This window comes from Rana temporaria, chromosome 9 (assembly GCF_905171775.1).
Source record: "Rana temporaria chromosome 9, aRanTem1.1, whole genome shotgun sequence".
NCBI lineage: Eukaryota > Metazoa > Chordata > Amphibia > Anura > Ranidae > Rana > Rana temporaria.
Window position 1 is genome coordinate 7,694,947 of NC_053497.1, and position 26,602 is coordinate 7,721,548.

At 46.0% G+C, this 26,602-nt stretch overlaps 1 protein-coding gene across 2 annotated transcripts in view; it reads left to right on the plus strand.

The window, feature by feature from the left end:
- Window positions 1–26,602, plus strand: part of ASTN2 (astrotactin 2) — a 394,891-nt gene that overhangs the window by 205,274 nt on the left and 163,015 nt on the right. For both annotated transcript variants that reach the window (XM_040322749.1, XM_040322750.1), the window contains 2 exons: window positions 10,299–10,383; window positions 22,533–22,607. In XM_040322749.1, the coding sequence (XP_040178683.1) occupies window positions 10,299–10,383; window positions 22,533–22,607 (160 nt within the window). The remainder of the gene's footprint in view (window positions 1–10,298; window positions 10,384–22,532; window positions 22,608–26,602) is intronic.

The window sequence follows — 26,602 nt, forward strand, 5'->3', positions numbered from 1 at the left end:
TTTTTATTCATTTTTTTTTTTTTTACTACTAATGGCGTCGATCAGCGATTTTTTTCATGACTGCGACATTATGGCGGACACTTCGGACAATTTTGACACATTTTTGGGACCATTGTCATTTTCACAGCAAAAAATGCATTAAAAATGCATTGTTTACTGTGAAAATGACAATTGCAGCTTGGGAGTTAACCACAAGGGGGCGCTGAAGGGGTTAAGTGTAACCTCATTTGTGTTTCTAACTGTAGGGGGTGTGGCTGTAGGTGTGACGTCATTGATTGTGTTTCCCTATATCAGGGAACACACGATCGATGTCGGCGCCACAGTGAAGAACGGGGGAGCTGTGTTTACACACAGCTCTCCCCGTTATTCAGCTCCGGGGACCGATCGCGGGACTCCAGCGGCGATCGGGTCCGTGGGTCCCGCAGTCACGGTCACAGAGCTTCGGACCGAGTAGCGCGCGAGTAGCACGGCTGGGCACTTAAAGAGGACGTACCTGTACGTGCTTGTGCCCAGCCGTGCCATTCTGCCAACGTCTATGTGCAGGAGGCGGTCCTTAAGTGGTTAAAATACCTACCAGCCTACCCGATTAATAAATGGTATATGCCACCCCAAGAGGTAAATTATTGGATCTGTACTGATCTCACTTAAAGGTGTTGTAAAGGTAAATGTTTTTTTCACCTTAATGCATTCTATGCATTAAGGTGAAAAAACGTCTGAGTATTAGCAGCCCCCCCCCCCCCCCCCCGATTACTTACCTGACCACTCGAAAGTCCCACACCGTAAATGAGCAGGCTTCTCAGCCGTTTTCCGGGCTCATTCATTGGTTTATTGAAAGCAGCGCAGCCATTGGCTTTCGCTGCTGTCAATCACATCCAATGACACGGCGCGCCGGGGGGCGTGGGCCGAGTGATACAGTGACAGGTTATGGCCGCCGGCTGTATCACGGGCCCGCAAGCACTCAACACCATGCAAGCTTGATAGCATTAAGGTGTTGAGTCCTTGCGGGGGGAGCCGAGACAGCCGCCGAGGGACCCCAGAAGACCAGGTTCGGGGCCACTCATGCAAAACGAGCTGCACAGTGGAGGTAAGTATGACATGTTTGTTATTTTAAAAAATAAAATCTTTAGTGATCCTTTAACCACATGCCGCCCAGCCGCCGTCGTTTTACGGCGGCAGGTTGGCTCCCCTGGGCCAGAGCACGTAATATAACGTCGGCTCTCGCGCAGGCCACTAGGGGCGCGTGCGTGCCCCCCGCTCGCCCCCAAATCCCGTGCTCGTGCCGGGCACAGATGATCGCTCGTTACAGCTCCCGGTCCTGTCAGGGGGAGAAATGCTGATCTTCTGTTCATACAATGTATGAACAGCGATCAGTCATTTCCCCTAGTGAGACCACCTCCCCCTTCAGTTAGAACACACCCAGGGAACATACTTAACCCCTTCCCCGCCCCCTAGTGTTAACCCCTTCACTGCCAGTGGCATTTTTATAGTAATCCAATGCATTTTTATAGCACTGATCGCTATAAAAATGCCAATGGTCCCAAAAATGTGTCAAAAATCGCAGATTTTTTTTAAAAATGCCATAAAAATACCCCCTATTTTGTAAACGCTATAACTTTTGCGCAAACCAATCAATAAACGTTTATTGCGATTTTTTTTTACTAAAAATATGTAGAAGAATACGTATCGGCCTAAACTGAGGAAAAAAAATGTTATTTTGTATATTTTTCGGGGATATTTATTATAGCAAAAAGTAAAAAATATTCATTTTTTTCAATATTGTCGCTCTATTTTTTTTTATAGCGCAAAAACTAAAAACCGCAGAGGTGATTAAATACCACCAAAAGAAAGCTCTATTTGTGGGAAAAAAGGACGCCAATTTTGTTTGGGAGCCATGTCGCACGACCGCGCAATTGTCAGTTAGGCCCCGTACACACGACCGAGGAACTCGACGTGCCAAACACATCGAGTTCCTCGGCGAGTTCAGTGTGGAAGCCGCCGAGGAGCTCGGTGGGCCGACTTTCCTCATTGAACAACGAGGAAATAGATAACATGTTCTCTTTTCGGCCCGACGAGTTCCTCGACGGGTTCCTCGCTGAAAAGTGTACACACGGCCGGGTTTCTCGGCAGAATCCAGCTCTGACCGAGTTTCTGGCTGAATTCTGCCGAGAAACTCGGTCGTGTGTACGGGGCCTGAAAGCCACGCAGTGCCGAATCGCAAAAAGTGCTCTGGTCTATGACCAGAAATATGATCCGGGGTTAAGTGGTTAAATAGCATAGTACCATAGCAACCTTTGTATCGAAAAAAAAAAGTAATCTAAACATTTTTGAAAATGTTTCCCTGCAGAGGAAACGTTTCCTAAAATGTATTAGGGTTACTAAGAACGTTGACGTAGTGAAAGTTCTGAAGGCTTTTGTAGACTGAGATGTATGAGGGGTGCAGACGAAGAAGATCTAGGATTTCCTATCCATCACTCTATCAACCAAGTTATTGATTCCCAGTGCAGAAGAAGAGATAAAATACTTTTTATACCTAAATCTTCTAAAAGGAGATATGACTGTGTGAAACTATATTGTAAAAAAAAAAGTTCAAAGTACCAAAAACTGATATTTCACATGAAAGAACTTAATACTTCCCAGTGAAGATATGGGAAGATTGAGAGGTCTCGTCGATAAGAACATTGATTGTCCCTCAAAAGAACTTATGAGGTTTCTATGTTTTTTTTTACATATTCTTTGACAAATTTATGTATTGATATCTATGTGCTCCATTCCTAATATATTGCATTTCTCTTGTTTTAACTTTAAATAAAACCACCGAAGCAAAACATTTTTAATTTTTTATGTAATTTTGTTGTGAAGAAACAGTCTTCTTGGTGATCCATATACATAGGTGAATGTTAATTTGTAGCAGATTGCTTCCTTTTTCTGCTCTGAAGGAATAGCTGCGTCTGAGGAATACAGTGCCTTGAAAAAAGTACCGTATTTGCCGGCGTATAAGATGACTGGGCGTATAAAACGACCCCCTATTTTTCCAGGAAAAATTTTGGTTTTGGAATATACTCGCCATATAAGACGACCCCCTTCCTACTAGTCTTTCTGGAAGCTGAGGGGTAACCGGAACAACCACTGACAGGAACATGCTTTTTTCAAATCTCACTGTGCCATTACATTACATGCCTCCACTGTGCCATTACATTACATGCCTCCACTGTGCCATTACATTACATGCCCCACTATGCCATTACATTACATGCCTCCACTGTGCCATCACATGCCTCCACTGTGCCATCACTTGCCCTTACTGTGCCATCACTTGCCCCCACTGTGCCATCACTTGCCCCCCACTGTGCCATCACATGCCCCCACTGTGCCATCACTTGCCTCCACTGTGCGATCACTTGCCTCCACTGTGTCATCACTTGCCTCCACTGTGCCATCACTTGCCCTTACTGTGCCATCACTTGCCCCCACTGTGCCATCACTTGCCCCCACTGTGCTATCACATGCCTCCACTGTGCCATCACTTGCCTCCACTGTGCCATCACTTGCCTCCACTGTGCCATCACTTGCCTCCACTGTGCCATCACTTGCCTCCACTGTGCCATCACTTTCCCCCACTGTGCCATCACTTTCCCCCACTGTGCCATCACTTGCCCCCACTGTGCCATTTCTTGCCCCCACTGTGCCGGTCAAGACGATCTCCCTACCTTATTTAGTTGCAGATTCTGGCTTCCAGGCTGCGGGCATCCATGATTCAAAAGCCGTGCCTTCTCCTCAGACAGTTCCGTGATGGGCGGAACAGAAATTTTCCCAGCAGTGCCTCTGTTCAGTGTTCCGCCTATCACGGATGTCCTCTCGTCCGAGGATAAGAAAGGCATCCATGATAGGCGGAACACTGAACAGAGGCCCTGCTGGGAAAATTTGTGTTCCGCCTATCACGGAACAGTCTGAGGAGGAGGCGCGGCTTTTAAATCATGGATGCCCGCAGCCTGACGGAGACTGTCACCGGCGTATAAGACGACCCCCGACTTTGGATGCATTTTTTTTGCATCCAAAAGGTTGTCTTATATGCCGGAAAATACGGTATTCATACCCCTTGAAATTTAGCAGATTGCTACCTTTTGCTGTTTCTGAAGGAATACTGTAGTTTGTTTCACCAGGTCCTGTGCTGACTGATTCTCAATGGGAGGGTCTGGTTCATTATAATTGCCTGGTGGGGAGGTCTAAACACCCCCGGTTAAAAGACATAAGATCCTTAAGTAAATCCAACAGTACTCCGCAAGTGTAGTTGTTCTACAAGAGGAACATATCTCACAGGATACACATGTTAAAATATACTCAAAGCAATATCCAACATGTTACTAGGGGGATTCAATAACGAGACGAGGCAGAGGGGGTGGCAATAGGGATGGCGAAAAGACACAAGATTTACGATGAAGGAGAGGATGGTAGAACTGGAGGATAGATATTTGTTTCTGAAGGGTAAATTACGTGATTATGGATAATTTTCCTTTTCTGTTGAATGTTCACTCAAAGTAGGATTGTCCTGGTACTGGTGGGACCAGTACCAGGACAGGGTTGTCCAGCTCCCAGGGCAAGGATTCAGAATTGCGGCCCCCACAACCCAACTTAATACATGCCGTAGAATGGGTATACCACCATGCGTCCTATTTTTGCCCCCTTTTCTTCACTGTGCACAGGGAAACCTGCCCCTCCTACCCATCCATTATCCTGGCCCTTGGTGGGACTATGTTGGGTAAGGTTGCCCAATGCAGTCCCATCGCACCTGGTGTGAACAGGCCCTAAAAAAAGCTCTACGCCACTTAAAAGTTGTTTTTCTTCAGTGATTTGAATTAAAGTCAGGGCCGGCCCTACCATGGGACCCAATGGTACCATTGTACCAGGCGGCACTTTCAGGGGGGCGGCAAATTGCCGCCCACCCGCCATCCCGTTCTGCCAGCTCCGCTCTCCAGTCTACTGTGGGGCTAGTTGCCGCCCCACCGCTCCTCCCGTTCTGCTCTCTGCTCCACTGTGGGGCTAATTGCCGCCCCACCGCTCCTCCCGTTCTGCTCTCCGCTCCAGTGTGGGGCTAATTGAATGAATAGAGACATAACAGGTCCTTTTTATACTCCTATACATGTAAACAACCATAACAGGTCCTCTTTATACTCCTTTATACATGTATAGAGCCATGATAGGTCCACTTTAGTTATCATGATATCAAATAATGGATGTGGGGGCCTTTTGGTGGGCGTAATTTTTTTGGGGGGGCAGCGTTTCATTCTTGGTACCAGGCAGCACAATGTCTTGGGCCGGCACTGATTGAAGTTAAAAGAAGAGCAAATAGCAATACATAAGTCTGTAATAAAATAAGCAAATGAACAAAGATCATGTTTTAAAGAAACGGCAGCTGTTACACGGTATCAAAATGTACCATTTTCAGACACGAAAATGTCCTAAATTCTCGGAAAGAATGACATTTACTATATTTATAAAGGATCAATTATTGTTTCAGCTGCACTTTCTCATCAAATGCTTCCCTTGCCTGTCTGGGTCTTTTTTTATTGCCTTCTTCAAACATAAAACCATCCTGCACCGTGCCCGGTAATAGCGCAGGAAATTGTTTTAGTAGCAAGAGCCATACGAAACATCTATCAATTTCTACCGACGACAGTCCAGAAATACAACCTTATAGAAGAGTGCCAAGACAAAAAAAAAACTGACCCAACATTCTTAGCTTGGAACAAAAAAGGAAATTGGAGCGCCACACCACTTCTTATTTCGAAAAAATAAAGACAAGGGGACAATCCAAAAAGTAACCAACATGGTGAAGTGCCAGACCACTGTTAAAAGGTCTAAATACGACTTTATTCCAATAAAAATCTAGGGGGAAATCCAAAAAAGTAGGCAACATTTTGAAGTGCCACACCACTGTTAAAAGGTACAGATTTCTCAGTCATCCTATGCCCCTAAGGGACATAGGATGACCCTAGACCCAAGAGTCATTGGTGAAGCTGGCACAGGAGTACCCCGCATCCTTCAAAAGTCTCAGAGTATCACGGGTCATTCCGTTACAACTACTTTATTCCAAAAAAGGTCAAGGAGACGACCCAAAAAGTATGCAACACATTAACCACTTCCCGACCGCCGTATGTACATATACGTCCACAGAATGGCACGTACAGGCAGATGGGCGTACAGGTACGTTCCGGCCTTTCCGCGGGTCGGGGGTCCGATCGGGACCCCCCCCCCGCTACATGCGGCGGTCGGATACCCGCGGGGAGCGATCTGGGATGACGGCGCGGCTATCGAATAGCCGCTCCGTCGCGATCGCTCCCCGGAGCTGAAGAACGGGGAGAGCCGTATGTAAACACGGCTTCCCCGTGCTTCACTGTGGCGGCTGCATCGATCGCGTGATCCCTTTTATAGGGAGACTCGATCGATGACGTCAGACCTACAGCCACACCCCCCTACAGTTGTAAACACACACTAGGTGAAACGTAACTCCTACAGCGCCCCCTGTGGTTAACTCCAAAACTGCAACTGTCATTTTCACAATAAACAATGCAATTTAAATGCATTTTTTGCTGTGAAAATGACAATGGTCCCAAAAATGTGTCAAAATTGTCCGAAGTGTCCGCCATAATGTCGCAGTCACGAAAAAAATCGCTGATCGCCGCCATTAGTAGTAAACAAAAAATAAATAATAAAAATGCAATAAAACTATCCCCTATTTTGTAAACGCTATAAATTTTGCGCAAACCAATCGATAAACGCTTATTGCGATTTTTTTTACAAAAAATAGGTAGAAGAATACGTATCGCCCTAAACTGAGGAAAAATTTTTTTTATATATGTTTTTGGGGGATATTTATCATAGCAAAAAGTAAAAAATATTGATTTTCTTTTTCAAAATTGACGCTCTATTTTTGTTTATAGCGCAAAAAATAAAAACCGCAGAGGTGATCAAATACCACCAAAAGAAAGCTCTATTTGTGGGGGAAAAAGGACGCCAATTTTGTTTGGGAGCCACGTCGCACGACCGCGCAATTGTCTGTTAAAGCAAGGCAGTGCCGAATTGTAAAAACCCCTTGGGTCATTTAGCAGCATATTGGTCCGGTCCTTAAAGGAGTTCTCTGACCTAAAACTTTTAACCCCCGCTGTGCCCGGGCTGTAAAAATATACAAAATAAACTTTCACTTACCTGCCTACGATCCCCCGTTGTTCCGATATCGCCGTCCCGTTCTCCGGTCCCGGGCCCCTTCCGCTTCCTGTGTGTCGGTGACTCATAGTGCGCTCAGCCTATCAGCGGCCTCAGCAATGTCCCGTCGCGGCCGCTGATAGGCTGAGCGCACTATGAGTCACCGACACACAGGAAGCGGAAGGGGCCCGGGCCCGGAGAACGGGACGGCGATATCGGAACAACGGGGGATCGTAGGCAGGTAAGTGAAAGTTTATTTTGTATATTTTTACAGCCCGGGCACAGCGGGGGTTAAAAGTTTTAGGTCAGAGAACTCCTTTAAGTGGTTTAAAGGTCTAAATACGACTTTATTCCAATAAAAATCTAGGGGAAAATCCAAAAAAGTAGGCAACATTTTGAAGTGCCACACCACTGTTAAAAGGTACAGATTTCTCAGTCATCCTATGCCCCTAAGGGACATAGGATGACCCTTGGTGAAGCTGGCACAGGGGTACACCGCATCCTTCAAAAGTCTCGGAGTATCACGGGTCATTCCATTACAACGACTTTATTCCAAAAAGGGTCAAGGAGACGACCCAAAAAGTATGCAACACATTAAGGTACCAGACCGCTGTTAAAAGGTCCCGATATGACTGTAATCCAATAAACGTCAAGGGGGTAATCACAAAAGTAGCCAACGCATTGAAGAGCCACATCACTGTTAAAAGGTCCAGGTAGGACTTTATTCCAATAAAAGTCAAGGGGACAATCCAAAAAGTAGGCAACATGTTGAGGTGCCACCTCACTGTTCAAAGATTTGAATACAGTTTATTCCAATAAAAGTCAGGGAGACCATCCAAAAATTAGCCAACGTGTAAAATACAAATACAACTTTATTCCAATAGAAGTCAAGGGAACAATTCAAACAGTAGCCAATGCGTTGAAGTGCCAGACCACTGTAAACCACTTAAGACCCGGGCCATTATGCAGGTAAAGGACCTGGCCCCTTTTTGCGATTCGGCACTGCGTCGCTTTAACAGACAATTGTGCGGTCGTGCGACGTGGCTCCCAAACAAAATTGGCGTCCTTTTTTTCCCACAAATAGAGCTTTCTTTGGGTGGTATTTGATCACCTCTGCGGTTTTTGTTTTTTGCGCTATAAACAAAAATAGAGCGACAATTTTGAAACAAATTCAATATTTTTTTTTACTTTTCGCTATAATAAATATCCCCAAAAAATATATAAAAACGTTTTTTTCCTCAGTTTAGGCCGATACGTATTCTTCTACTTATTTTTGGTAAAAAAAAAATCGCAATAAGCGATTATTGATTGGTTTGCGCAAAAGTTATAGCGTTTACAAAACAGCGGATAGTGTTATGGCATTTTTATTAATATTTTTTTTTTATTAGTAATGGCGGCGATCATCGATTTTTTTTTGTGACTGCGACATTATGGCGGACACTTCAGACACTTTTGACACATTTTTGACCATTGTCATTTTCACAGCGAAAAGTGCTATAAAAATGCACTGATTACTGTGAAAATGACAATGGCAGTGAAAAGGTAACCACTAGAGGGCGCTAAGGGGTTAAGTGCACTGTAAGGGAGTGATTCTTACTGTAGGGGGGCGTGGCTGTAGGTGTGACATCACTGATCGTCGTTCCCTATAACAGGGAACAGACGATCAGTGACATTGCCACAGAGAAGAACCGGGAAGGTGTGTTTACACTCACCTCTCCCTGTTCTTCAGCCCCTGTGACCCAATCGTGGGACAGCGGCAGCGATCGGGTCCCGCGGGCGTGGTCACTGAGCTTCGGACCGGTTCGTGAGCGCGCTGCCGGTAGCGTGCGTGCGACCCACGGCTGGACACTTAAAGGGCAACGTACCTGCACGAGCCTGTGCCCAGCCGTGCCATTCTGCCGACGTATATCGGCGTTAGGTGGTCCTTAAGTGGTTAAAAGGTCTAAATATGTATTTTTTCCAATAAAAATCAAGGGAATGATCCAAAAAGTAGCCAACGCATTGAAGTGCCACACCACTGTTAAAAGGTACAGATACGACCATGGGCGTCCGCTCCATAGGGCAAAGGGGGGCAATTGACCCCCCCTGGAAAATCGAGAAGGTGTTGAAGAGTCTCGCGGCTGTGGGCTGTCTGAGCAGTCCCGGGCCGGATGTCACACAGACACAGCGAGCAGAGTGAAGCCGCCTCCCCCTCCAGTGTTTATGTGTACACAGGGGGAGGGAACCTGCTGTGCCCATGCCATGCTGATCTGAGGTACTGAATGGGATGGGGGAGGGGGGGGTCCGTCTATGCTTAAGGGGGGGTTTGTGCTGAATGGGGGTCCATCTGTGCTGAAGAGGGGGTCTGTGCTGAATGGGGGGGATGTGCTGAAGGGGGATCCATCTGTGCTGAATGGAGGGGTTTGTGCTGAATGGGGGGGATGTGCTGAAGGGGGGACCATCTGTGCTGAAGGGGGGTCCATCTGTGCTGAAGGGGGGTTCATCTGTGCTGAAGGGGGGTCCATCTGTGCTGAAGGTGGGTTCTGTACATTCTCTAGGCTATATTTATATGGGCATGGAGTGAAGCTGAATTATCTCAAGAGCAATTTCACACTGCCAGCTGGCCGCGTTATCGGTAAAGCGCCGCTTTACCATTGTTTTAGCTGCGCTATTTGGCCGCTAGCAGGGTGCTTATAACCCCTGCTAGCGTTTGAAGAAAGGGTTAAATATGACTGTGTATCGCCCCCCCCCCCCCCCCCCTGAAAATTTTTCAGCGGACGCCCATGGATACGACTCCATTCCAAAAAAGGTCAAGGAGACGACCCAAAAAGTATGCAATGCATTACAGTGCCAGACCGCTGTTAAAAGGTCCCGATATGACTGTAATCCAATAAAAGTTTTGTCCAGCACACCCACCTGGAGCGGTAACTCCCCTTTCCTATCAAGGACTTTGGAGTTGCCAGCTCTTCTCTCTTTTATTTTATATAATTGTAATTCGTAAAAAAAAAAAATTTGGGTAAAGTTTTCAAATCATTATTCTGATACATTGGCATTCTTTTAATTTGCATTTGCATATTACATATCATAGTGTTTTTTTTCTTTTTGTTTGTATCCCCTAGGTGAATGTAGCTGCCACGAAGGTTACGCTCCAGATCCCAACCATCCGCACCTGTGTATACGCAGTGACTGGGGACAGAGTCAAGGGTACGTTTTCTCTGCCTATTTATCAGTTTGCGCCTTACGACGTCTGTCGCTGACCTTGAATTTGCATGCAGTATAAGTAGAGTATTTTTGAAAGAAAAATGATATCAGTAAATAATCACTGCGCTGTGAGATACACCATGATAAATATGTAGAGCGGGCCTTGACTCGGGTGAACGTATCCTTCAAGCCGGTTGCGAAGGATATTAAACTTACAGAAGACATTTTTCTTGGTCCACTTTGTCATCCATTTTTCAAGGCTGTGGGGCTCTTTTCTTGTTATATATTTCCCTCAACTATTTAACCATGCCTACTCAGCCGGTTTTTGACATCGCACACACTGGGTGCCATTTATCATTCAACAAGTACAGTGCTTGGGCATTTTGGGTATTTTTCAATCTAAAATATTGCTTAACCACTTAAGACCCGGACCTTTAGGCAGCTAAAGGACCTAGCCAGTTTTTGCGATTCGGCACTGCGCCGCTTTAACTGACAATTGCGCGGTCGTGCGACGTGGCTCCCCAACAAAATTGGCGTCCTTTTTTCCCACAAATAGAGCTTTCTTTTGGTGGTATTTGATCACCTCTGCGTTTTTTGTTTTTTTTGCGCTATAAACAAAAATAGAGCGACAATTTTGAAAAAAAAATGCAATATTTTAAACTTTTTGCTATAATAAATATCCCCCAAAAACATATACATTTTTTTTCCCTCAGTTTAGGCCGATACATATTCTTCTACCTATTTTTGGTTAAAAAAATCGCAATAAGCGTTTATCGATTGGCTTGCGCAACATTTATAGCGTTTACAAAATAGGGGATAGTTGTATTGCATTTTTATTAATTATTATTTTTTTACTACTAATGGCGGAGATTAGCAATTTTTTTTCATGACTGCGACATTATGGCGGACACTTCGGACAATTTTTACACATTTTTGGGACCATTGTCATTTTCACAGCAAAAAATGCTATAAAAATGCACTGATTACTGTGAAAATGACAATTGCAGTTTGGGAGTTAACCACATGGGGGTGCTGAAGGGGTTATTTGTGACCTCATCTGTGTTTCTAACTGTAGGGGGGTGTGGCTGGATGTGTGACGTCATTGATTGTGTTTCCCTATAAAAGGGAACATGCGATCATGCGATCAATGACAGCGCCACAGTGAAGAACAGGGAAGGTGTGTGTACACACAGCTCTCCCCGTTCTTCAGCTCCGGGGACCAATCGCGGGACTCCAGCGGCGATCGGGTCCGCTGGTCCCGCGGCCACGGTCACGAAGCTTCGGCCCGGGACGTTAAAAATGACAACGTCAAAACGGTGCGAAAATTTAGAGCATGTTCTAAATTTTTAATGGCCATTTTTAACGTCGCGAAAAATGCTCTGAAGCCTACACACGATCGCGAAAAACGGTTGTGTGTACGCGCAGGGGAGGGCTGGCAGCCTTAAGCCTGGGGGGCCAGTCAAGTGGCCCATTGAACCGCTGAATCAGCTCACCATACATGGCCCATCTGGTTTTTCAATGCAGCCTCACCAGTGCCCATCAATGCAGCCTGATCACTGGGACAGGTTACATGGGGTGTATGGGGGGGGGGGGAATGGGGGTCAGCTAGGGGTGGTAGGGTCTCTCACCTCAGTGATCTTAGCTCAGCAGGCCCTTGCATGTCATGGCCTCCTGGGGGGGGGGGGGGGTAATGCTCCTGGTCCTGGGGTCAAGTTGCAGCCAGCGCCCAGCCCTGCGTCCCGACTCCCTGGCATGCCCTGCCTCTGCCTGCTTCCAAGAATCCAGTCCCAGGGAGTTGTAGTTTCCTCTGCGCTGCTCTGTTTTCCACCCACCGGGAGCTTGAGCGTGGACTACAACTCCCGGAATGCAGCAGCTAGTGGTCGGCCCGACTACCAAGACCAGAATAAAAAATAAAATGGTAGTGGGCATTTTGAACATAAGTTAGTGTGGCCTGGGAGGCAATTGCCACCCTGCCCCCCGGCCCAGCCCTCCCCTGTGTTCACGGCATTACCCTAGTAAAACTGCCGGGTTTAAAAGAGCAGGTTCTCTATTTTCCCACTGGGATTCCCAGCAGTTTACCTGTCGGGAAAACTGCGAGGAAGTATACACAAGGCCAAAATCTCTCCCTGGCCCTGTGTACGGGGCTTCAGTGTATACACAAGAGCTCCCCGTTCTTCCTAGTGACATGTCACTGATCGAAAGCTCCCTCTCATCGGGAGCAGCGATCAGTGACGTGTCACTTGTAGCCACGCCCCCTGACAGTTAGAATCACTCCCTAGGACACCCTTAACCCCTTCAGCGCCCCCTACTGGTTAACCCCTATACTGCCAGTGTTTTTTACATTTTACATTTTTACAGTAATCAGTGCATTTTTATAGCACCGATCGCTGTATAAATGACAATGGCCCCAAAATAGCGTCAAAAGTGTCTGATGTGTCCGCCATAATGTCGCAGTCATGATAAAAATCACTGATCGCCACCATTAGTAGTAAAAAAAAATATTAATAAAAATGCCATAAAACTATCCCCCTATTTTGTAGACGCTATAACTTTTGCGCAAACCAATCAATAAACGCTTATTGCGATTTTGTTTACCCCAAAAATAGGTAGAAGAATACGTATCGGACTAAACTGAGGAAACAATGTTTTTTTATATATATTTTTGGGGATATTTATTATAGCAAAAAGTAAAAAATATAGATTTTTTTTCAAAATTGTCGCTCTATTTTTGTTTATAGCGCAAAAATACCACCAAAAGAAAGCTCCATTTGTGGGGGAAAAAAAAAACTTAAATTTTGTTTGGGAGCCACGTCGCACGACCACGCAATTGTCAGTCAAAGCGACGCAGTGCTGAATCGCAAAAAATTGGCCTTGAGTGACATGGACAGCCAAATGGCCCGGGGCTTAAAGCGGGAGTTCACCCATTTATTTATTTTTTTCTCCCCTTAGCTTCCTGCTCGTTTTGTCTAGGGGAATCGGCTATTTGTTTTAAAATATGATCCGTACTTACCCGTTTTCGAGCTGCATCTTCTTCCGTCGCTTCCAGGTATGGGTCTTCGGGAATGGGCGTTCCTTCTTGATTGACAGTCTTCCGAGAGGCTTCCGACGGTCGCATCCATCGCGTCACTCGTAGCCGAAAGAAGCCGAACGTTGGTGCGGCTCTATACTGCGCCTGCGCACCGACGTTCGGCTTCTTTCGGAAAATCGTGACGCGATGGATGCGACTGTCGGAAGCCTCTCGGAAGACTGTCAATCAAGAAGGAACGCCCATTCCCGCAGCCCATACCCGGAAGCGGCGGAGAAGATGCATCTCGTAAACGGTAAGTACGGATCATATTTTACAACAACTAGCCGATTCCCCTAGACAAAACGAGCATCCATCTAGGGGGAAAAGTGTCATGTACGGGTGAACCCCCGCTTTAAGAGGTTGAGTGGGACTGTGCCACTTAGGCCCCTTTCACGCCAAGGCGTTTTTCAGGCGTTTTAGCGCTAAAAATAGCGCCTAAACAACACCTGAAAAAAGTGTGAAAGCCTTCACAGCTCCAAAAGTCCTGCTAGTCGCATCTTTGGAGCGGTGAAGGAGCAGTGTGTTTACCGCTCCTTTACCGCTGCTGCCCATTGAAATCAATGGGACAGCGCGGCTATAGCGCCTGCAAACCGCTGCTGTAGCAGCGGTTTGCGGGTGGTTTTAACCCTTTCTCAGCCGCTAGCGGGGGTTAAAACCACACCATTAGCGGCTGAATATCGCTGCAAAAACGATGGTATAGCGGTGCTAAAAATAGCGCAGCTATACCAACAGCGCACCTTCCGCGCGAGTGTGAGAGGGGCCCAAAGGACCGAGCCTCTTTTTGAGATTTTGTGTTTACAAGTTAAAAATCTTTTTTTTTTATAGAAAATAACTTAGAACCCCCCAACATTATATATATATAAATAAAACATTGTTAACACCCTAGAGAACAAACATTCCCATGGACACCCTCCTAAACCTTGTGGACGGCCTTCCCAGAAGAGCTGAAGCTGGTATAGGTGCAAAGGGCGGAGCTAACTCAGTATTGAATCCTACGGACTAAGACTGGGATGCCATTAACGATCATGTGTATGTAAGGGCAGGTGTCCCAATACTTTTGGTTATATAGTGTATACCCAGGGCCGCCATCAGGGGGGTACAGGCAGTACACCTGTAAGGGGCCCGGATGGCAACCAACCTTTTTTTTTTCTTTTTTTTTAGGGGTCCGGAGCCCCACAGGGCCCCAGATGGCAACCTCTTTTTAAAAAAAAAAAAAAAAAAATTTAAAAAAAATATATATATTTTTTAATATATTTTTATAATTTTTATTAAAAGGGCAATTTTTTTTTATAAATGTTTATTTTATTTTTTTAGAGGTCCGGAGGCTCCCAGGGCCCCGGATGGCAACCCCCCCTTTTTTTATTTATTTTTTATAAGGAATATATATATTTTTTTGTATATATTTTTATTTAAATTTTTATTAAAGGGCCAATTTTTTGTTTATAAATGTTTATTTTATTTTTTTTTAAATATATTTTTTTATTTTTTTTAATTAAAGGGCCCAGAGGTTTCTTTTTTTTAATATTATTAATGTTTATTTTTTTTTTTTAAATATATTTTTTTATTTATTTTTAATTAAAGGGCCCAGAGGTTTCTTTTATTTATTTCTTTTTTTTTATTAAAGGGCCCAGAGGTCCCGGATGGCAACCCCCCTTTTTTTGCAATTTCTTTTAAAAAATGATTTGTATTTATATATGTGTATATATATATATATATATATATATATATATATATATATATATATATATATATATATATATATATATATATATATACATATAAAAATACAAATATTTTTTATATATATATATATATATATATATATATATATATATATATTATTAAAGGGCCCAGAGGTTCCCAGGGTCCCAGATGGCAACCCCGTTTTAAAAATATATATATATATATATATATTTATTTTTTTATTTTTATTATATATATATATTTTTATTTCTTCTTTTTTTGTGAAGGGCCCCCCCACTTCTTAATTCGCGGCAGCCCCCCCCCCTGCTTCTCAATTTCTGGCGGCAGCACCCCCCCCCCAGCCCGGTTCTCTGCTCCAGGGGGCCTATGCCTAAAGCTGTGTAAGGGGCCCCATAATTCCTGATGGCGGCCCTGTGTATACCAGACCCGTATCCCTGATAGTAATACCATCACTAAATAAATGACTCCTGGCTCCGGTCCAAGGTTTGTTTTGACCCAACCCCCAAAGTTCACATGAATCTCGGACAGCCGCGAAGGCAAAGCGCGTCCCTGGGGCCTACCAGTACATGAGATGCAGAATTACGCCGTGGCCCAGACTGATAGATCTACGAAAAATGCGGGATTTTTTCCGTGCTTGTGTTGTGTGATTACGCGCGTATTTGTCATTTCCCGGGAGTTGTGGAACCAGCGGATAATCCTTTGCTAGATTGCCTTGTATCTTGGTTACAGGAATATTGATGTGTTGTTTCACATTGGTTTTTTTTTATTCAAGGTTTCTCTCTCTGTTACGTATTAATTTTTTTTCCCTTGCAAAGTTTTGTGATCTATCGATTTGTGCATTTTTCTTCTTTAAATATTAAACAATTTTGTTGCTCGGCGACTGTGTCTATACCATTGATTGATCATATGCACAGTCTAAGCTTTTTTTTTACATTATTATTATGTTTAGTGATTTGTGTGTTTCGCTTTGCTGACTGCAACTTGGAAGCCACAGAGGAATTTTATTTTCGACTCCAATTCGTTTTATTTTATGTATATTTCATCAATAATAATTTTTTAACATTATCTGCTTTACTCCGTAGTGGAGGGAGCTATAAAAACATGAATACTGCGATTTCTCATGACCTTGTTTCAATGGGCCAGATTCTCAGAAGAGTTACGACAGTGTATCTCAGGAAACTCCGTCGTATCTCGGTTTTTTGACCCGCGTATCTATGCGAGTGATTCCTAGAATCATTTCCGCATAGATACGCTGAAGATCCGACAGGTGTAAGTCACTTACACTGTCGGATCTTAAATGTAATTCGCCGCCGGCTGCTAGGTGGCGTTTACGTTCAGGTCTCATTTGTTTATGCAAATGAGCCTGATACGCCGATTCCCGTACGAATTCGCGTCGCATAGCCGTCGCTTACGTCGTTTGCGTAAGCGTAAACTTACCCCTGCTATATGAGGGGTAAGTTTACGCAAGTTCCGCCGTATCCATGTTAAGTATGGCGTCGGGTCCGCGTCGTCTTTTCCCGTCGGGTACGTCGTTTTCCTAAGTCGTTCTTGAATACGACTTTACGTCAATGACGAACACGTCGGCGTCATTGATGTTTTCCGTCGAGAACTGGAGCATGCGCACTGGGCTATTTTAAGCCTGGCTCATGCGCAGTTCGAACGGCACAGGGGCGCGCTTAATTTAAATACAAGCCGCCCCCTTGGAGTTACGCGGGTATACGCCGGGCCAATTACACTACGCCGCCGCAAACTACGGAGCAAGTGTTTGGGGAATACAGCACTTGCTCCTGTAAGTTGGGGCGGCGTAGTGTAAATGGCTTACGCGACGCCGCCGCAGGATCTACGAGAATATGGCCCATGGTGTTGTTTTTAATACAAATTTTTTTTTAGTACAATGGGGCTTAGAAGGTCATTGTCAAGGGAGCCATTTTTACTTTTTTGTTGCCTGCTTCACGTGTTAGAGCCCATTCACACCTAGGCGTTTTGTCGCCTCTAGTGTGACGCCGCTGCCGCCCCGAGACGCCAGAGGGATGATTTAACATTGCCCTCTATGGAGATGGTTCACATCTCCACGCTAGCCGCCTACGGCCTGCCGCTTGAAAAAAAGGCCCGGACAGCCCGGCGGCTTTCGGCGTTCGGCATAGGAGATGGGAACCATCTCCATAGGGGGACAATCTAGGGGCACATCTAGGTGGACAATCGCGGCGTTTTGTCGCCGCAAATCGCGGTACAAAACACCGCTATTTGTCGCCGCAATTCGCGGGACAAAACGCCGCGATTTTGTCTGCCTTAATGTGAATGCAGCCTTAAGGTCTGTCCTGACTGGATAACTGCGGACAGGGCCGGCCTTTGGGGTGTGCGAGCTGTGCGGCCGCACAGGGCGCCATGGGCAACAGGGGCGCCGTGCGGCCATCCAGAGGCGTACTAGGGGGGGGGGCGAGCCGCCCCCAGGTACCACACACTGAGGGGGGGGGGGTGTCAGACCGGCACCCCCCTCCGCGATTGTATTACACCCGCTGTGGCAGCGCCGCGGGTTTAGGCAGCAGCACACTGGCACAGGCAGGGAGAGGCGAGCTAGCTACAGTGGCGAGGGGGAGGGGGTGCAGGGGGGGGTGCAGGGTGACACCGCTGCACCTGCCATCCCCTCCTCTTGCGGCCACGGGCTGCGTGTCTGTGCGATCCCGGATGTCACACAGGCACGGCCGAGTGAAGCCGCCTCCCCCTCCTCTCTGTTTCGCTGATCGCCAGCCATAACTAGTAAAAAAAAAAAATATTAATAAAAATGCCATAAAACTATCCCCTATTTTGTAGACGCTATGACGTTTGCGCAAACCAATCAATAAACGCTTATTGCGGGTTTTTTTAACGAAAAATATGTAGAAAAATACGTATCGGCCTAAACTGTGGAAAAAAACTGTTTTTTTTATATATATTTTTGGGGGATATTTATTATAGCAAAAAGTAAAAAATATTGGCCCGGATTCAGATAGGAGATACGACGGCGTATCTCCTGATACGCCGTCGTATCTCTGAGTCCGGCCGTCGTATCTATGCGCTTGATTCATAGAATCAGTTACGCATAGATATCCCTAAGATCCGACAGGTGTAAGTGTCTTACACCGTCGTATCTTAGGCTGCAATTTCACGCTGGCCGCTAGGTGGCGTTTCCGTATGTTTACGCAAGGAATATGCTAATTAGGTAGATACGGCGATTCAGAAACGTACGTTTCGCATTTTTTTACGTCGTTTACGTTCGTCTTTTTTCGGCGTATAGTTACCCCATGCTATATGAGGCGTAGCTAATGTTAAGTAGGGTTGTCCCGATACCGATACTAGTATCGGTATCGGGACCGATTCCGAGTATTTGCGGGAGTACTCGTACTCCCGCAAATACCCCCGATACCGAAATAGAATACTCCCCCCCCTGCCGCCGTTACGCCGTATCCCGCCGCCATTACGCCGCATTCCTGCCGCCGCCGACTGGTTAATACGCGCGGGGAACATTACAGCTTTCATTTGAATAGCTGTAATGATTTGCGCCGCGCCGCGTATAGACACTCCCCCTTGCTCGGGTGAACTGTCCAATCCCGAGCAAGGGGGAGTGTCTATAAGCAGCGCGGCGCGAATCATTACAGCTATTCAAAGCTGTAATGTTCCCCGCGCGTATTAACCAGTCGGCGGCAGCGGGATGCAGGTAAGGGGGACATGGCTGGATATGGGGGGAGACAATGGCTGGATATGGGGGGAGACAATGGCTGCATATGTGGGACATGGCTGGATATGGGGGGAGACATGGCTGCATGGGGGGAGACATGGCTGGATATGGGGGGGAGACATGGCTGCATATGGGGGACATGGCTGGATATGGGGGGAGACATGGCTGCATATGGGGGACATGGTTGGATATGGGGGACATGGTTGGATATGGGGGGGAGACATGGCTGCATATGGGGGGGACATGGCTGCATAGGGGGGGGACATGGCTGCATATGGGGGGGACATGGCTGCATATGGGGGGGACATAGCTGCATATGGGGGGGGACATAGCTGCATATAGGGGGTACATGGCTGGATATGGGGGGGACATGGCTGCATTTGTGGGGAGACATGGCTGCATTTGTGGGGAGACATGGCTGCATTTGTGGGGGGACATGGCTGCATTTGGGGACACATTTAAAAAAAAGTATCGTTATTCGGTATCGGCGACTACTTGAAAAAAAGTATCGGTACTTGTACTCAGTCCTAAAAAAGTGGTATCGGGACAACCCTAATGTTAAGTATGGCCGTCGTTCCCGCGCCGAGTTTGAAATTTTTTACAGTTTGCGTAAGTCATTCGCGAATAGGGCTGGACGTAATTTACGTTCACGTCGAAAGCAATGACGTTTTGCGGCGGATTTTCGAGCATGCGCACTGGGATTTTTCAACGAACAGCGCATGCGCCGTTGAAAAAATCCGTAAAATACGTGGGGTCAACTGCAATTTAAATAAAACACGCCCACATCATCCACATTTGAATTAGGCAGCCTTACGCCGCAACACATACGTTACGCCGCCGTAACTAAGGGCGCAAGTTCTTTCTGAATACAGAACTTGCGCCCAAAGTTAGAGCGGCGTAACGTATCGGAGATACGTTACGCCAGCAGAAAGATGCGCGCATCTTTCTGAATCTGGCCCACTGAATTTTTTTCAAAATTGTCGCTCTATTTTTGTTTATAGCGCAAAAAATAAAAACCGCAGAGGTGATCAAATACCACCAAAAGAAAGCTCTATTTGTGGGGAAAAAGGGACGTCAATTTTGTTTGGGAGCCACGTCGCACGACCGCGCAATTGTCAGTTAAAGCGACGCAGTGCCGAATCGCAAAAAGTGGCCTGGTATTTGACCACCAAAATGGTCGGGGGCGGAAGCGGTTAAGGTGCACAATAAATTGAGGTGGTATCTACTATAATGTATAACGTTTTTTTTTATTTTAAAGAACAAAATATTTTTTTTTTAAAACGTAACAATTGGCAAGTACAGTTTAACCATTTGCTTACTGGGCACATAAACCCCCTTCGTGCCCAGGCGAAATTTCAGCTTCCAGCACTGCGTCGCTTTAACTGACATTTGCGCGGTCATGCGACGTGGCTCCCAAACAAAATTGACATCCTTTTTTCCACACAAATAGAGTTTTCTTTTGGTGTGGTATTTGATCACCTCTGCGGTTTTTATTTTTTGCGCTATAAACAAAAAAAGAGCGACAATTTAAAAAATGTATATATATATTTTTTACTTGTTGCTATAATAAATATCCCATTTAAAAAAAAAAAAAAAAAAACTCTCAGTTGAGGCCGATATGTATTTTTCTACATATTTTTGTAAAAAAAAAATCGCAATAAGCGACTGGTTTGCGCAAAAGTTATAGCGCCTACAAAATAGGGGACAGAATTATGATTTTTTTTTTATTATTTTTTGTTTTTACTAGTAATGGCGGCGATCTGCGATTTTTATTGGGACTGCGATATTGCGGCGGACATATCGGACACTTTTGACACAAATTTGGGACCATTCACATTTATACAGCGATCAGTGCTATAAAAATGCACTAATTACTGTATAAATGTGACTGGCAGGGAAGGGGTTAACACTAGGGGGTGAGGAAGGGGTTAAATGTATTCCCTGGGTGTGTTCTAACTGTGTGGGGGGAGGGGGGTGACTGGGGGAAGAAACCGATGCTGTGTCCCTATGTACAAGGGACACAGATCGGTCTCCTCTCCCTGACAGTACGTGGAGCTCTGTGTTTACACCCCATCATTACACACAGAGCTCCACGTCCTGCTGTCACCTGCTGTGTCACCGCCGATCGCGTGTACCCGGCGGACATCGCGGCCGCCAGGTACACGCATCGGCTCTTCAGCGATGCGCCGGGACAGTGTTTACCCGCTGCGCGCCACCCAGTGGCGTGCGCGGGTAATGCTTTTAAAAAGACGTCCAAAGACGTCCACCCGGCACTTGAGAGCCGCGCTGTTGACGTCTTTTGTCAATAGCGCGGGTCTGAAGTGGTTAACAAGATTTCATGGAAACAGCACTAAAGAGTAAACTTCCCAACATGTTTCGCCCCATATATCGGGCTTCTTCGGGGGATGCTGTCCAGATAGAGGCTGGCTTATTGCTAAAACAATGACTGGCTGGTGGTGATACCAGCCTTTTTTTTTCAGTCCAATTTTTCCACCAGTCCATTTTGGCTCAACTATACCCTACACTCATAACAGGGGCATTGTCTGACCCTTACCGCCCTACATTGGAGACCCCAGTGGTCCACACATCCTGGTGTTGTGGACAGATCTCCATGACGACATGAAAAATTATACTTATACATCCACCAGCCACTTTATTAGGTACGTCTTGCTAGTACCAGGTTGCCTTCAGAACTGCCTTCAGTGGGGCAGATTCAGGTACCTGCGCGCCTAGTTACGGCGGCGCAGCGTATTGTATTTTTGCTACGCCGACGCAACTTACAGGAGCAAGTGCAGTATTCGCAAAGCACTTGGGGTGGCGTAAGCGTAATTCAAATGTGGAAGGGGGGGCGTGTTTTATGCTAATGTGTGATGACCTGACGTGATTGACGTGTTTTACGAACGACGCATGCGCCGTCCGTGTACATATCCCAGTGTGCTTTGCTCTCAAGTAAGCCGCAATGACGTATTGGTTTCGACGTGAACGTAAATTTCGTCCAGCCCTATTCGCGAACGACTTACACAAACGAGGTAAAAAATTCAAATTTCGAAGCGGGAACAACGTCCATACTTAACATTGGCTGCGCCTCCTAATAGCAGGAGCACCGTTACGCCGAAAAAGCCAAATGACGTAAAAACTACCGCCAGGCGTACGTACGTTCGTGAATCAACGTAACTAGGTAATTTGCATATTCTACGCCGACAACAATGGAAGCGCCCCTAGCGGTCAACGTAATTTTGCACACAATTATACGCCGCCGCATTCAAGTTACGTCAGCAGCGTATCTGCCTTTGAGAATCGGCGTAACGATACGCCGGCGCAGATTTCAAATTACGGCGACGTATCTGGAGATACGCCGCCGTAAAAGCTACCTAAATCTGCCCCATTCTTTGTGGCATAGATTCAACAAGGTGGAGCAGACAATAACCAGCGTGTAATAAAAACAGGTAAATAAAGTGCTATAAAGCCAGCCAGTCAAGACTGTTAGTTATTGGTAAATATAAATGAGTCTGGTGATCAGTATGTAAAAAATTGGACCAAGTGAACACCTGGTGGCAGTTGGTGATATTGCCTAACCGGTATGTGATCACCAAGAAGGAGGACGGGTTGGTCTGTCAGGTGATTAGCAAATAAAATAATTAAGAAATTACTTTTTTTTCTCTACAGCCCATGGCCGTACAACACCCTGGAAAAAGGTTATGATTTGGTGACTGGACAACAAGCGCCCGAGAAGACCCTCAGGTAGGAGAAAACATTAAAAAAATCCATTGTATTTTCCAAGGTAGCTTTAAACTGCACATATAACTATGGTGTTCTGCTGGAGGATGGATCCCATTGGCAGCCTTTTATTAAGCTAGTTGATATTTATTCTACTTATATTTTGCCTTCCCATCAGCATGTTCATTAGATATCAAAAGACCTGAATTATCTGCTGGTGGCACTGTGCTTCCCAGAGAGGAAGGTTGTAGTTTTGGTGTCTCCCAACAGAACCCAGTTATCAGTTTCCACCTGATGCTGGCTGCTGGGAGGGTATTTGGGTTCTCCCCTACTAGTGCCCTAAATACTGTACCCTCCCAACAGCCAGTATTAGGTGGAAACCGATTACTGAGATCTACTGGCTGCTGGGAGGGTATTTGGGTCCTCTCCTACTAGTGCCCTAAATTCTGTACACTCCCAGCAGTTAGCATTAGATGGAAACAGATTACTGAGATCTGATGGCTCCCCGGAGGGTATTTGGATCCTCCCCTCCTAATGCCCTAAATACTGTACCCTCCCAGCAGCCAGTAATAGGTGGAAACAGATTACTGAGATCTGCTTGCTGCTGGGAGGGTATTTGGGTCCTCCCCTACTAGTGCCCTAAATACTGTACACTCCCAGCAGTTAGCATTAGGTGGAAACAGATTACTGAGATCTGCTGTCTCCCGGGAGGGTATTTGGACCCTCCCCTACATGTGCCCTAAATACTGTACCCTTCCGGCAGCCAGCATTAGGTGGAAACAGATTACTGAGATCTGCTTGCTGCTGGGGGGGGTATTTGGGTCCTCCCCTACTAGTGCCCTAAATACTGTACACTCCCAGCAGTTAACATTAGGTGGAAACAGATTACTGAGATCTGCTGGCTCCCGGGAGGGTATTTGGATCCTCCTATCATAATACCCTAAATACTGTACCCTCCCAGCGGCCAGTAATAGGTGAAAACAGATTATTGAGATCTGCTGGCTGCTTGGGGGGTATTTGGGTCCTCCCCTACTAGTGCCCTAAATACTGTACACTCCCAGCAGTTAGCATTAGGTGAAACAGATTACTGAGATTTGCTGGCTCCCGGGAGGGTATTTGGATCCTCCCCTACTAATGCCCTAAATACTGTACCCTCCCAGCAGCCAGTAATAGGTGGAAACATGTTATTGAGATCTGCTGGCTGCTGGGAGGGTATTTGGGTCCTCCCCTACTAGTGCCCTAAATACTGTACACTCCCAGCAGTTAGCATTAGGTGGAAACAGATTACTGAGATCTGCTGGCTCCCGGGAGGGTATTTGGATCCTCCCACCCTAATGCCCTAAATACCGTACCCTCCCAGCAGCCAGTAATAGGTGGAAACAGATTACTGAGATCTGCTTGCTGCTGGGAGGGTATTTGGGTCCTCCCCTACTAGTGCCCTAAATACCGTACACTCCCAGCAGTTAGCATTAGGTGAAACAGATTACTGAGATCTGCTGGCTCCCGGGAGGGTATTTGGATCCTCCCATCCTAATGCCCTAAATACCGTACCCTCCCAGCAACCAGTAATAGGTGGAAACAGATTATTGAGATCTGCTGGCTGCTTGGTGGGTATTTGGGTCCTCCCCTTCTAGTGCCCTAAATACTGTACACTCACAGCATTTAGCATTAGGTAGAAACAGATTACTGAGATCTGCTGGCTCCCGGAGGGTATTTGGGCCCTCCCCTACTTGTGCCCTATATAGTGTACCCTCCCAGCAGCCAGTATTAGGTGGAAACCGATTACTGAGATCTGCTGGCTGCTGGGGGGGTATTTGGGTCCTCCCCTACTTGTGCCCTAAATACTGTACCCTCCCAACAGCCAGTATTAGGTGGAAACCGATTACTGCGATCTGCTGGCTGCTGGGGGGGTATTTGGGTCCTCCCCTACTAGTGCCCTAAATACTGTACACGCCCAGCAGTTAGCATTAGGTGGAAACAGATTACTGAGATCTGATGGCTCCCGGGAGGGTATTTGGATACTCCCCTCCTAATGCCCTAAATACTGTACCCTCCCAGCAGCCAGTAATAGGTGGAAACAGATTACTGAGATCTGCTTGCTGCTGGGAGGGTATTTGGGTCCTCCCCTACTAGTGCCCTAAATACTGTACACTCCCAGCAGTTAGCATTAGGTGAAACAGATTACTGAGATTTGCTGGCTCCCGGGAGGGTATTTGGATCCTCCCCTACTAATGCCCTAAATACTGTACCCTCCCAGCAGCCAGTAATAGGTGGAAACATGTTATTGAGATCTGCTGGGGGGTATTTGGGTCCTCCCCTACTAGTGCCCTAAATACTGTACACTCCCAGCAGTTAGCATTAGGTGGAAACAGATTATTGAGATCTGCTGGCTCCTGGGAGGGTATTTGGATCCTCCCCTACATGTGCCCTAAATACTGTACCCTTCCGGCAGCCAGCATTAGGTGGAAACAGATTACTGAGATCTGCTGGCTGCTGGGAGACACCAGCTGGTGGACACAAAAAGTACAACCTTCCACTGTGGGAAGCACAGTGCCACCAGAACATGATCCAGGTCCTGACAGTAGACCATGCTGGGGTTCAGGTTCCTCTCAATTGTCAAGAAAGAGAGAATGTGGAATCATCTATGTTTCACTCTAAAGCCTCGTACACACGATCAGTCCATCCAATGAGAACGGTCCGAAGGACCATTATCATCGGTTAACCGATGAAGCTGACTGATGGTTCATCAAGCCTACACACCATCAGTTAAAAGACCGATCGTGTCAGAACGCAGTGACGTAAAACACAACGACGTGCTGAAAAAAACTTCAGTTCAATGCTTCCAAGCATGCGTCCACTTGATTCTGAGCATGCGCGGGTTTTTAACCAAAGCTTTTGCAAATTCTCATTTTTTTGACCGAAGGTTAAATAACCTATGGGGCCTACACACGATCGGTTTGGACTGATGAAAACGGTCCTTCAGACTGTTGTCCTCTGGCGATCCTATCATGTGTACGAGACCTTAGAGGAGCAACGCCTATTGCCAAAGAATTTCGAATATTTGAATATTTGAATGACATTCAGTAAACAAATGCATTTCAGGGGTATGCATTCCCTTCTTCTGGGCTGAGAAGAAGAACACTTGTATCAAAACAGAACTGCATTAGTTGTGAGTAGAGATTGTGAGTACGCGCTAAAATTGACGAGCAGCAGTTTAATCTCTCCTGACTATTAGTCCACACAGTTTCCAAAGCCTCTAGGGTCTTCACAATGAAGAACCAATGACCACTCTATTTGAGCCAGGATCCTGAATAATCTCAAATGATTGTGGACCGGGTTCCTCTTAAGTGTCATCAAGAATGTGGAATCAGCAGTGCTTCACTCTTTTTAGAGGAGAAAAGCTGGTTGAGAATGTATAATATTTTATTGACGTTCAGAAGCCCAACACATTTCAGGAATCTGAATCCCCTTCTTCGGGACTGAGAAGAACACTTGGAACAAAACAGAACTCCAGCAGTCCCAGTGTATTGCCCAATTAGGCCCTAAAAAAGTGACCACATAGAGATTGTGAGTACTCGCTAAAAGAGGTGAAGGACAGTTTTGTCTCTCTTGACTGGAAGTCCACACACTTTCCAAAGCCTTTAAGGTCTTCATATCTGAACCATTGACCAAATGACCACTCTGTTTGTCCCACAGTCTTGAACAATTATAAATTATTTTAGACTCAAGATCCATCTATCCAGGTTATACCACCTACTGAAATTGGCATGCCTTACTCAACCATCAAAAATACACCTATGAGTTTTTTCCATGGAAATTAGTATCTTCATCTAAAGGAGAAACTTTGGAGAAATTTCCTCTGATTTTCTGTTGCATCTTCAGGATAGGTAGTGAAGGGCAACCTCCCCATTGGGATTCAGGCAGAAAAAAAACAAGTGTAAGGAGCATTCTTCCCACTGACTATTAAACAAATGTATCATGAGTTGTAGATGTAGGGTTCCCTGGGACTGGAAAGTTAT